Raw genomic sequence first — 13,824 nt, 5'->3', positions numbered from 1 at the left:
TTATTATTATTATTATTATTATTATTATTATTATTATTATATTATTATTATTATTATTATTATTATTATTATTATTATTATTATTATTATTATTATTATTATTGTTGTTGTTGTTGTTGTTATATGGGTACTATCATGATGGTGAAAATTCTACAGATGTTTCTCCTGGTATCCTCTACTTGTGCATTCTAGCCAACTTTTTACAGGTAGTCCTCATTTAGCAATCACAATTGGGACTAGTAACTCAGTTAAGTTACTGTTAAGTGAAGTGGTCATTAAGTGAAACTGTGACTGCACCTATGATCTTACTCCAGCTTTCCTTTGCTTTACAGACCTGTGAAGGTCTTAAAAGTTGTAAGCTTATCTTTTTCTATCAGCATTGTAATTGAATGATTGTTAAAAGAGGCAGTCATTAAATGAGGATTATCAATATTTCTCTCTGAGCCTGCTGAAGTTTATACAACCAGCAGAATAAAAGTAAGCAAACTTTTTGCTTGGACTTTACCAAAGACTGGAGATTATTAGGACAAATGCTTCTCTGGGGGCGGGGGGGGGGGGAGGTAGTAAACAAACCAAATCTACTTATCTGTAGCAACACACGATATCAGAGAGACTAGGCTGAATACGTTTCCCATTTGCTTCTGAGCAGGACAACAACTTGATCTTTCTTTATCCTACCAATTAACCTCATAGCGCAATGCCATATTGCAATGACTATCCAGAAACACAGGTCAAGGTTTTCTTATCAAATGCTAGCTGCTTCAGATGAGATGGCTTGGACTGAATTTGGATCAACTGTGTACAACTGGCAAGCTACAGCTTTGCTTCTGGTAATGAAATGTACATGTAAATGTACCTTTAATTCCAAAAGTCGGCCCTTGAGAAGGTTGACGAACACATGCAAAGGCATTCTGACCAAGGTGCGCACCCAAAGCTTGAACCAGCCCTACGGTCGTAGTACTCTTCCCTTCCCCCAGTGGTGTGGGAGTTATGCTAGAAAAAAAAAAGAATAAGAACACTTCTAAAAAACAGATAAAGGCCCAGATCATCTCATTATAATATGTAGCAATATATTTAGGGAGAGCAACTTGGCCATTAAAAGGCTTTTTTGTACACACTCAGTTTAAAGGGACAGGACATTTTCTGTAATGGTATAATTATAAATGGGGATTCTCCTGGCTCCTTCTCAACATTTTGGGAAAACTTCTATTGATTTATCTTCAGATTGTATTGTGTGGTTGACAAATTGATAATTTTTATATTTGTCTCCTTGAGGCCCAGTTTCACCCTTGGAATATACTAGTGCTATGCTTTGGTGTATTTTAAAACTATGTTAGCCTTTTCAGACATTTTTCTTTGAATGCTAAACACTTTAAATGACTGTAAATGCTTTTACAGACTTTTCATGGGGAGCTGCTACTCTTTCCCAAAGTCAATTGAAACAAAAAACAAAACAAAAACCTTGCTAGCTTACCAGGGTGCAGAAACAACTTAAGGCAACTTACCCTGTTACTACAATGTATTTTCCATCTGGTTGATCTTTGAGTCGTTTCAGTGTCGACAGTGAGATTTTGGCTTTGCATTGACCATACAACTCTACTTCATCTGAAATCAGGCCAATTTCTCTGGCCAGCTCATCAATGGGCTTAGGATTACATGACCGTGAAACTTCGATGTCACTGAAAAACAACAGTTATATTGAGAAAGGAGAAGACAGCATTTCTAATCTCTTATTAAATATTAGGAATATACAACTCACACCTACATTTGGCCTTTCTTTTGGGACCTGGAAAGCGCAGGCTCTCTGAATCTTCTTCTATGTGAAAACTTTCCCAAACCTTGGCAACTAATATAGCAGGAAGAAGGATGGGCCAAAATCCTTCTCCGGGACATGCTTGCTTTCCTACGCATTTCAACAAATAAGTCCAGCTTTCTGCAGCCCACAACTACTCCTACTTTCCGCAGTCCTGCAGCCCACAACTACTCATCTTCCAAATCTCAGCAGCCATATAATCAGCAGTGGCAACTGAAGTACAAAAATGCATTTAGGAAAAACATGAGGCCACATACAAAACCCAAAACCAAAATCCAAAGACATCTGACATTCCTAGAACTTTCCAGTGTTTGAGAGTTTGTTGGATAAGAGATAAGAAAATAGGCACAGAATAGAGTGCTCTTAAGGAGGCATAAGAAAGGCATGATATAAAAAGAATCATTCCATGTTGTAACACTATTACAAGTCCACTTGAATGTGCTATTGCTTTTACTTTCCCTGCTGTCCATTTTCTCTATGCCAGCAGAAACGCCAATAGAGGCCAATAGAGGCTACAAAAATGTTTTCTCCTGGGACACAGCAAGTCACAAATACAGACTTCCATTCATCCCCTTTCTAGGCTAATTTTTATTACTTCTTTCTTACCTTGGAACAGGAGTTACAGGAGTGAGCAGGCTATAATGAATGTTCCACTTGCCAGGTTGGTACTTCTCAAGAAAACGTTGAGCACTTTCTACTGTACTCTGAATTGGTGTTTTAAAAAAGAAAACAAAAGTCAATTACTGTAACTAATAATCTATCTGTTTTGCCTTGGTTAGAAAATTTAGGTTATACAATATAATCTGTAAAGGGCAGGAAACAGCTCTATATCCTTTAAAGACAGAATTAGGTAAATATGTGTGTGCCTCATTTGCATGTTTGGTGCACAATTTATATTTACCCTTCAGAAACCTCCTTCTACATAACTTCCTAAACACTTTAATACACATCAAGATTCTATCCATGTTCCTTGTCCAGGGCTTTAATTTGCTGTGATACACACTGCAAAGTGGCCTTGTTGCCTTCTTTTTCTCAATTTAACCCAAACTTTCTCAGCTGGTGCCCTCTGGATGTGTTACAGTGGCAACTTTTAAGAAGACTGCTGGTGCCCTGTGCTAGGTGGGCATTATAGCAGGTTGGTATATATTTTACAGGGACGCGGTGGCTCAGTGGGTTAGGACGCTGAGCTTGTCGATCAGAAGGTCGGCAGTTTGGCGGGTCGAATCCCAAGTGCCGCGTAACAGAGTGAGCGCCTGTTACTCGTCCCAGCTTCTGCCAACCTAGCAGTTCGAAAGCACGTAAAAATGCAAGTAGAAAAATAGGGACCACTACGGTGGGAAGGTAACAGCGTTCCGTGCGCCTTTGGCATCTAGTCATGCCGGCCACATGACCACGGAGACGTCCTCGGACAAGCTTTGAAACGGAGATGAGCACCGGCCCCTAGACGTCCTCTTCGGCTTTGAAACGGAGATGAGCACCGGCCCCTAGAGTTGGAAAGGACTAGCACACATGTGCGGGGGAACCTTTACCTTTATATATTTTACATTTGAAAAATAAATACTGTATTTTCTGGCGTATAAGACTACTTTTTAACCCATAAAAATCTTCTCAAAAGTCAGGGGTCGTCTTATACGCCGGGTGCTGAAAATAGCCCAAACCCTATAATTTAACAGGAAATGTAGGGGGTCGTCTTATACGCCCAGTCGTCTTATACGCCGGAAAATACAGTAATCCTGGAAGGCACCAGTGCTTTTTATTGTATATCTGAGGTACAGTTGGCTATATTATTCACTGTTTCTATTTTCTTTTAATATTATTATTGCACTGAACCTGTGGATGCAAATTCTTATTTAGTCTCAAAACTCCCTGAGTAGCTTTAGGTCAATCAAACACACCCAAAAAACCAAACATATTCAAAAGATGGCTTGTAAATAAAATGAGCAGAGAAAATATTCTGCATTTTGCTTATAAGAGGTGTAATAATAATTATTAAAGCCTTATTGAGATGCCTTTAATTATTGTTTAAGAAAAGCATAAAATAGAGTATTTTTTCAATCGTTGCAACAAAAGTGCAGAAGAGTGGGGGGGGAAAGGTGAAAGTGGGAACAATTTTTAGCTTCCCCATTGATTTTGATTGTGGAAGCCAGCAAAGAATATCAGAATGTCAGAAAGCTGTAGCTTACTGTGATGTCATTATCACAAGCCAGACATCAGGTGCTTTATCCAATCATGTGGCATGAAACTGAATGCTTTATTGTAATCAATCAAGCTACATGCAAGCTGGTCTTCCTTCTCTTTCAATTTTCCAAAATCATCTTGGCTGTATACGTGAACAGTTTTGAGCAGCAATTCTATTTCAGATGTGTTTTTCCATACAGGTTCTCCACTTAAACACCATCACCATTGGCAAAATCACAATCAGTCAATCAGCTTTACTTGAACAGCTTACATCCTGAGATGATATCTTTAACACCACAAACGACCATATCTGCGTATCCCAAGACCCTGGGAGGGACTTAATAGGGGGACAAAAATGCAAAAACCAGCCTGAACATCTGGCTGATTGTGCAATGAACCACAATTTTCCTTCTTTCTAGGTGATATTGCTTGATCAGGTATTCTTCCATCCATTCTAGCTTGCTTGCATCTGATCTTTAGTATGTTGTCTTATTTTCCAGCCTGATCTTCATTTTGGTGATGCACCATTTGTGTTTTTTTCTTGTTTGTTGATTTTGCATCCAAGGTATTCAATTATAACTGCAGCAGCGCTGTACATTAATTGGTTTATTTCTGATTCTGGATGTTGTCCTTTCCAGAGCTTGTGCATTCTTTTCAAATACCTTTTCTCACTGGATTTGCTTTGTAATTTGTTGTTGTTAGCTGCGAAGTCGTGTCCGACCCATCGCGACCCCATGGACAATGTTCCTCCAGGCTTTCCTGTCCTCTACCATCTTCTGGAGTCCATTTAAGCTCACGGCTGTTGCTTCAGTGACTCCATCCAGCCACCTCATTCTCTGTCGTCCCCTTCTTCTATTGCCCTCAATCTTTCCCAGCATTAGGCTCTTCTCCAGTGTAATAGCAGATCATTATTTCTTTGTTTTCAGTGTTTGCATTTTGCAATGGGTAACAATTTTTTTTCAGTAGTCCTGCAGCTGCTGGCACTGAGTCCTATTGCCTATTTATCACCAGATGTCCAGAAAGTCCAACACCTACTGTCATCCTTGTTGACCTGGGTGACGACCCACCCAATAAGGGTTTTTATAAATTGTGTCTCACCATATCATTTATGGGAGAGATACTCTTCATCTAGCTCCTCTGAGACATGTGCAATATAGCCAAAACTGGCAAAGCTCTCATCCTCCTTGGAGTATGCAAGCCCTCCCCAACCATGTCAAGTTAATGGAGGATTATTATTATCCCTAATTACACTGCATGTAGAATCTTATGAGACAGATTGGCCATGATCTAAAGATATTTTGGAAAAACTAGAGGATTTAAAGCTGTATGGAATAAAACGGAGAGCACTGCTAGGCATCTGTACTACATAGAAACTCAGTGGAAAGTGAAAAAAAGGCTCTTCCCCAATGTGAGGTACTCACCTGCATCAGCATTGCAACTGTCATTGGTCCAACCCCACCGGGCACAGGGGTGATATAGGCTGCTCTCTCCTTTGCTGAAGCATAAGCGACATCTCCAACAACTCTTTTCCCACTGGACTTTGTGTTATCTGTGAAGGACAGATAAGAACACACTGGAGGAAAGACAATACTCTCAAAACATATCAATTCTATGAGAGGCAACAGGAAATAAAGCTCTAGGTTAGCTCACAGTGACAAAATATTCATGTACACCAATATTGGTCTTGGCATTGCTGTGTTAACACATTCTCAGCTAGTTCTCCTCTTTGAAATTTGTTTAAAAACTGCTTTGTTAGCATGCTGGTGAATAAACATGACTGATCCAGGCTTGAGGGAAGAAGAATTCTGGAAAAAAATAGCTTTCTTCAAGAAGCAAGATTTGCTCGCAATGTCATGCATGTGTCACAATTGCAAATGGTGATACTTAAGTATCTGCCAGAAAACCAAGTTTCCAGATTAGTGAAGGAAGGAAAATAATAGTAGCATTTAGACTTATATATATCACTTCACAGTGCTTTTAGAACCCTCTTTAAGCCGTTTACAGAGTCAGCCTATTGTCCCCAACAATCTGGGTCCTTCATTTTACCAACCTCAGAAGGATGGAAGGCTGAGGCAACTTTGAGCCGGTGAGACTCGAACTGCTGGCAGCTGGCAGTAGTGGCCTGCAGTACTGCCGTCTAACCACTGTGCCACCACAGGAGAGGAACAATAATCCTGCTCTAATATGGTGGAATTGGCATTTCAAAATAATGTTTAACTCAAGATTTCAGCACATTTACTAAAGGGACTTTTTCATCAGGTTTTCAAAAGGAACTTTTTAGTTTTGGCAATACAGTATAGAAAGTAACTTTTGCATTTTTTACAAACATCTTTACTGCTTCAGGCAACTGGAGGCAACTGCTTGGAGGATTAGCTGTTTTGTTATTAAACAAAGCTGGAAAGAGATACTGTTGACATTTTACTTGCTCCATCAGTTGCTCAAGAACAAAGGTGAGAATAGAAAAAAAAATATTGTGAATAAAGGCAAATATACGTGTCCCAGAATACGTTGCGGGATCCAATCTGGGTCAGTCACTGGGACCAGAGGTTTAGTCTTCTGAGTTTTCAGACTCATCCTGGAGCCCGTCTTCACACATTCCGGTAGACAAAAGGAGGGGCTCCAGATGAGTCCAAAAGCTCAGAAGACTAAATCTTTGGTCCCAACCCAGATTGGATCCTGCAAAAAATATTGCATAACAGAGAGCAACATTTCTTTACTGCACATTACAAAAACATATAATGAAATATCCTGGATTCCACAGGATTTTTGGATTTCATTTAAGGAAAGAAAAAGAATAAAAATTAAAAACAAGTTTCTAATGGCCAGGCAAATTAAAATGTTGGAGGCAGCATTCTTCTTTTTTAGAAACTAGTTAGCAGAAAACTAAAGCACGATACTCTTTAAAAAAAGACACAAATGCATACTGACTGTTGGATAAATAGATTTTAATATTATCATAATTTCATTCCAGATCTATGTAAATGACTTTATCCCAAAGCACTTTTTCTACTGTTTTTAATTATGGTTTTAATCCTGTTATGGGGTTCTCTTATATGGCTATCCATATCAAACAATAGGCTGTACATAATTATAGCTCCCCCTTGAAGCTTCACAAAAGTAGCCTGGGTCTCCATAGCAGCAGTTATCAAACTAATGACAGGATTTAATGGGAGTTTCAATTTTCTCACAACCAGGTAGCTAGCTGCTTGCCACATATTTAAGAATAATACCCTAATGACAGGCCATTCTGCCTGTCAGCATCACTCCCATCAAAACACTTTCCTTTGGCATCAAGTTATTGTCAGAACATTGAGAGCTGAAAGATACAGCAACTGTCCTTAGGAAATCTGAAGTAGACCTCAGGCAAATGCTTCGTGCCCCAGGGACTGAAGAGAGACTACATCTTTATTCATTCTGGGGCTTGAAGATGGTCTGAGGGACCAATGTGCACATTTTTAAAGAAAAAAAAGTCTACACATCTTAAAGCTGCCAAATTTGAAAAAGACTGACTAAAACTCACATCCTCCTCCTCCAAAATGGGTAAAACATTTTGGGCTTGCTGAGTTCCTGATGTTCCCGGAGCATTTTCTTTTTACAGATGTTTATTATCAGGCTGTGTATCACCACAGAGATACAAGTGTGGCCCATGAGCCTTAGCTTACGGCAAGCTCAAATTCAACATCTCTCTCTCCCCCCTTCCATGTGGGAATGAGCCAACTGGGGTGTTCTTGAGAAATGACTCAGCTACCTAGTGTTGTACCTTATGTGCTTTTTATTAATCTTCAAAAGCAGATGAAGAAGTGAGCCACAATTGCCAAGAAACATGAAGAAAATGAGCATCTTTATTTAACCCTTTGATTAGTTAAGTGCAATTAATGATAGATCACTTATAAAATCAACCTTTCTAGAAGTGCAGCAAGTAGGAGGATAGCAACTGTTTGACAGGTGTGACTAACCCTCTTAGTTTCTGGAGAGCAGATGGGTAGAGAAGCCCCACTTTACTAAAGAGGAAACTTATGCAACCAATCTCTGGTTTGTTAATTAATTTCTCAGTAAGGAAGTAATGGTTTCATCCAAAATCCTAGCGAGGCTGTCTATCCAACTGAACAAGTCCTAGGCTAAAAGTTATTTATGGTTTGTTTGGTTTAGGCTTACTACTGTGGACCATGATATATGGCTTGTTTAGTGCATTGTCTAAACCAGGGGTGTCAAACTGCTGGCCCACGGGCTAGACGCATCATCCCAAAACTGCACCCACCCCATGGCTGGCAATGGAGAAAAAGCTCTGATACGTTGCGCAATGTCACGTGATGTCGCGAGTTTGACATGTCTGGTCTAAACTTAGTCAAATCTGAATTTTTCAACAAACCATTTGTAAATAGAGTTGCAGAGTTCCTTGGAGAAAGGGCAGGGTGTAAAAATCACACATAAATATAAACAATACAAGAGGCTGTTTGTTCTTCCTTGGATTCCATTATGTGATGATACAGAAAAGATTAACATATACATTCATTCCTAGCATTGCCCTTCCCTCAGTTTCCTCCATGTCTGTCTGTCTATCTCCATCTACACACACACACTTTGAGCTATCTGAAGACAGATGGACAGACAGATAGACCAACAGGTTCTCTTCTGGAAGAGCTGTGCTGCAGTTTTTATCTTTATAAATAACTGTTATCAGTGCTTTTTTTGTAAAAGAAAAAGGTGCCGGAACTCAGACATGTCATACAAGCCGCCTTGCCTACCCTACAAGGTTCTATCCAAAAAAGGTGCCGAAACTCCGTTCTGAGCGTTCTATGAGAAAAAAAGCCCTGACTGTTATTTAGAAGCAGGGTGTCATGAAGCTGCTTATGTTGCTTGTATTGTTGCTATTACACTGATGTTGGAATTCCTTTAGGGATTATATTATGTATGTAAACTGCTTTATGTAGCCACAGAGATAGAGGGTCTGGCAACCTGGTATCTTCTGGATATTTCTGATTACTTCTTACATAAAAGCTGATCCATCTGGAGTTCAGAATACTTCCAAAATCTGGAAGGCACAACATTGCTATGCCTGACCTAGTATTTCTATATTTTACTGGGAAACAACAAATTGAACACTGCAGGGAAATTATCAGGACGAATTGCCAATATAGCAATCTCCACCTGTAAGAGATTAAATGGCTATATATTAAACATCACTGTCTCCAATTTCCTATAGCATAATTTTATTTCCTCTTCATTTTCTAATCCCTAATCTCTCCATACCTCCAAAAGACTTAGGGCAGTGGGATCTACTTCCAAATTAAGATCTTTAATTGGCTGACTGAACCCACTAATGAATTTTTCTTCCACCTATTTTCACATACACTTCTAGGCTAATTAACATATGTTTATTAACAGTTTTTCGAAGTCATTTTTCAACATTACCTGGAATGTGATTGATTCCACAGTCGATCACTACTGAACCTGGTTTTATCCATTCACCTTTTACCATCTCAGCTTTGCCAGCTGCAACCACCAAGATATCTGCTTTACTGACCTGCAAGCACAATTTGTATTAACCTAGTTCCATAAAGAAACTTGGTCATTAAATTTGGTTTTTCTTTCTTTCCTGCTGTGCCTCCCCCTCTTTAAAGGGATACATACATATATATATATATATATATATATATATATATATATATATATATATATATATATATATATATATATATATATGTATGTGTATATATATATATATATATATATATATATATATATATATATACACACACATATATATATATATATATATATATATATATATATATATATATATATACACACATACACACACACACACACACACACACACACACACACACACACACATATATATATATATATATATATATATATACACACATATATATACATATATATATATATTTGTACTGAGCAGCATTGTGGCCCCTTTCTAAGAAATAAACGTCAATGCAGAAATAATTTCCTCAACATTTTGCAATTATCAGATATTCCGCCTATCAGCAAGAGTTCATCTTTTTAGAACACATATGTAAATCAATGAAGTGCATTTCCTTCCTGTCTAAAAAATTATAGCATACCAGGGAAAACCCTTGAATATTGTTTTTGACAGGCTAACTTTCCATGAGCAAGGAACCATGACAGAAGGTTTATTTTGCAACTCCTCATATCCAGTTATGAGATGGTACCATTCTAAATTAAACCATTAGCAGATACTTAGACATATGACACATTCTATGACTATACATGGTTTCCCACACACACACACACACACAATTTCTGTAGTTCTTTGACTAGAGAGCTTAACAATTGTTCATATAAAACTGGCTTCTTGTGAATCTGCAAAGACCAACAAACATGGTTATATTTGTTTTTCGCAGACTCTTCCTGTTTCTATGTTGAGCCACAAAGTCACTATCCAAATATAAAGTACTAGTTTGGGTCAAGTACCTTCTTGAACATGGCCTTAAAGAAGCAATCCAATATTGCAAAGTGAAGTCTGCTACTTCCCAGTATTCTTTCCTTTCCAGGAGGAATTTACAGATTTTCCTGGGATTTTTTATATTCAGACATATACTTTACTGCGGAATTAAATCTACTTCCTATGATCACCTATCCCAGGCCTTTTCAACCTTTTCACCCATTGTACCACTTTTAGGATATGGCAACATCTGAGTACCACTAGTCGTCTAGGAAGGTGTCAAAAACTTGATGACCCCCCAAAAAAAAGCAACAAAGTGATGCTGGGTGGTTGCAGCAGGTTTTGGTCACTTCACATGATCCTGGGACACTGTGACCATCATAAATATGAATCAGTTGCCAAGCATCTGAATGTAAATCACAAGACCCTGGAGAGGCTGCAACATTCCAGCTGATTGGTGCTTCTTCTGGGCTCAGCAGAAGCACCAGGATCAGCGCCGAGCTCCAGCTGGAGCCTGGCGCTGATCCTGGCACTTCCACTGAGCCCTGACAGCCCTGCAGCTCCAGCCATCTCTTGCTCAGGTTTGTGCGGTGTTGCCAACGGTTCAGCTCATTCCCCTCCCCTGCTACCACTTTTCTAGGATGGTTGCGTACCACCTGCCAGGTACCCATACCACTGGTTGAAAAGCCCTGACTTATCCTATTATGTGCATTTGCTGAACTATAACCATCTGGAAAAAGGAACCTGTTGAGGAGAGAAGATCAGTGCATTCCCCGGCAAAAACACTCTTTGCATAGGCTAAACCCACAATCCTTATAGCCGCAGTTTCCCTGCCTTACTTCGTCGGCCAGCGATGCAGTCTTGGAATGGCAAGTGGTCACAGTTGCATGGTTCCAAAGCAGCAGGTCATGCATAGGAGCCCCAACGATCTTACTGCGCCCAATCACTACTGCTTTTTTGCCTGCTACTTGAACACCTGAAATGCAGAATCCAGAATTCACATTCACATTGCAAAAGCTGTGCTGCTCTGTTCAGTCTATGGTCCATCTCTGGCTTACAAAAAGCCCCCCCCCCCAAAGCCCCCAAATTATGCTTTTATTGAGGCATATATCTGTTCAGCTCCATGCAGTTGGGCAAGATCAAAAAAACAAGAACTACAGAGATTTCAGTAAGGTCTCTTTGATGCTAGTCTGGGGATAAATACAGAATCTTGAAAATTGCAATAGAGGTTTTCTAGCCCTATTTATAGGAATTAATTAAGGCAGTGTGTCTTTTAATGTTTTCACATATTTCTTCCAACATTTTATTTAATTTTCACATTTCTGAACTGCCTATCCCTCTCAAAGAGGGAATAATTCTCTTCACTTGGGCTAAGTTGCCACTTATGATAAGGCATCAACTGACTTGCCCACTCAAATGTTTATGTCTGTTTTTTTCTTTCATTCCTTTTCCAGCTTCCCCATAATCACTCATAGTACCTAAAGTGTATCCCTGGCTCTTGTGAAGCAAGACCCATCCTTTTATTGCTCACCTGTTTGCCTGATAAGTTCCATGCATCCTTTGGGTGTGCAAGGAATGAAGCAGTTGCTGAGGTCACCACGTGACAGCTTCCCTGCATTAATACTGCTCAAGCTAAAAAGTAAAAAGCAAAACAGCTGAATTAGCAGTCCCTGAAATTTTATCTTCCCATCTAAACCTTTGTAGATGGCTCTGAATTTTTTTTTCTTCCCCTCTAAATTTTTGTAGGGGCGAAATTACAAGAAACCTTGTGGCGTATTAAATAGTGTTATCACTGAATTAGAAAGACTGATGGTCTAACTTACTTTAATGCACTTTTTTGTGCTCTTGTGGAAACATATGTTCATAACAAAATATGGTGAATTTTTAAATTATCTTCCTTACAATTTAATAACGGTTAGTTTGCTGTAGGCTAAAAACTAGGAGACAAAGATTACTAGTCCCACCTTAGGCACAAAGCCAGCTATGTAATATTGGGCCAATCATTCTCTCTCAGCTGAAGGAAGAAAGCAACGGCAAACAGAAGTTATTAAAGCTAAACTTCTGACGATCTTCTGCCCGAATGTTTACTTATACTATTAAAGTTTTCTTCCTGTGAGAATAAAAGCAAAGTGGAAACCTAACATATATATTAGCGACTGGACACTTTTAACAGCAGCCAGAAAATTAATTTGGTTTTCTTTAATATAACGTTTTCCAGACTCGACAACTTTAAGATGTGTGGACTTCAACTCCCAGAATTTCCTAGCTGGCATTTGATGTTCAAATCCACAAATTTTAAAGCTGCCAAGTTTGAAAAACACTGCTTTAGTGTAGTCCTTCCCCAACTGGCCCTCCAGATGTTTTGGGACTATAACTCCCAACAAGAGAATGTTATCCCCAAGTAAATTAACATGCATATCATACCCATCGACATCTTTCTCAGGTGCCACAGCATTGGTTATTTTCTCTGTGTTGATGGGCTTGTTTGAATCCAGAGGCAATTGCACTATAAACCCGTGGATGGCAGGGTCTTCATTCAAATTGTTAATGCATTTGAGCACCTGCATGTTTATAGGAATGGTGAACAGAAGGGAGAAGCCAGTTGAGAGGTAATGCTAAACAAACCACAGAAGACTTCCTGATTTTTTTCAGCCACTCTTGCTAGCAAGAGGCATCAAGTATGAGTGATAGTGTTGGGGGCACAGGAACAGTTCTCAGCCCCAACAAACCAGAATTATTCTCAAAATTACCTCATAATTATGAATGGATCCAAATGAAGTGTTAGGACTATTCATATAACCTGCTAAACCACAAGTGTCCAAACGTTTTGCTTACCTGGGCTGCATTAGATGAAGAGGAATTGTCTTGGGCCTCTTATAAAATACATAATATATTTAATGTATATAAATCACACAATATTAAACATTTATGATTTGTGGGGTGAGCATACTACCTGTCCAGGATTGCATACAGGCTGTGAGCCATGGGTTGGATGTGCCTGCACTAAACCAAAGTCAAACAGCAACCTAGTAGGTTATGTCAATCCAGCTATGGTTTGTAAACATTTCACAGTTCATGGTACTGATCACAATCTTCCTGGTTCACATTTGGAATGTCTTGAAATATGGTTGTTATGGAGAACAGGACCATTTACTGTATGAGATTATAAATAAGTTATTCCTTGCCACTGGCTCTGGGCTATTAAGTACTCTATCATTTTAGCTTATCTTTGGGGTTTTTTTTCCTTTTCCCTAAAAAAGTGAGCATACTTCTGAACAATATCCAGGCTTGTAACCATCCACCTAATGATGGTTCTGGAATCATCATTAGTTGATTATTATTAGAGGTTCTTGGGGTTGGTATTGTATACTTTTCATTTATTATTTTTAATTAACTGAATCAT

General features: G+C 38.9%; 1 protein-coding gene across 1 annotated transcript in view; it reads right to left on the bottom strand.

Annotated features, from left to right (window-relative positions):
• Window positions 1–13,824, bottom strand: part of MTHFD1 (methylenetetrahydrofolate dehydrogenase, cyclohydrolase and formyltetrahydrofolate synthetase 1) — a 67,351-nt gene that overhangs the window by 37,936 nt on the left and 15,591 nt on the right. The window contains exons 5-12 of the mRNA XM_083351047.1: window positions 12,846–12,982; window positions 11,953–12,053; window positions 11,261–11,397; window positions 9,404–9,515; window positions 5,413–5,540; window positions 2,420–2,517; window positions 1,506–1,679; window positions 857–993 (exon numbers count right to left, since the gene is read on the bottom strand). Coding sequence (XP_083207173.1) covers window positions 857–993; window positions 1,506–1,679; window positions 2,420–2,517; window positions 5,413–5,540; window positions 9,404–9,515; window positions 11,261–11,397; window positions 11,953–12,053; window positions 12,846–12,982 — 1,024 coding nt within the window. The remainder of the gene's footprint in view (window positions 1–856; window positions 994–1,505; window positions 1,680–2,419; window positions 2,518–5,412; window positions 5,541–9,403; window positions 9,516–11,260; window positions 11,398–11,952; window positions 12,054–12,845; window positions 12,983–13,824) is intronic.

This window comes from Vipera ursinii, assembly GCF_947247035.1.
Source record: "Vipera ursinii genome assembly, chromosome: 1".
Taxonomy (NCBI): domain Eukaryota; kingdom Metazoa; phylum Chordata; class Lepidosauria; order Squamata; family Viperidae; genus Vipera; species Vipera ursinii.
The sequence above is the reverse complement of the archived record's forward strand: the minus strand, read 5'-3'. Positions and strand labels throughout refer to the sequence as shown.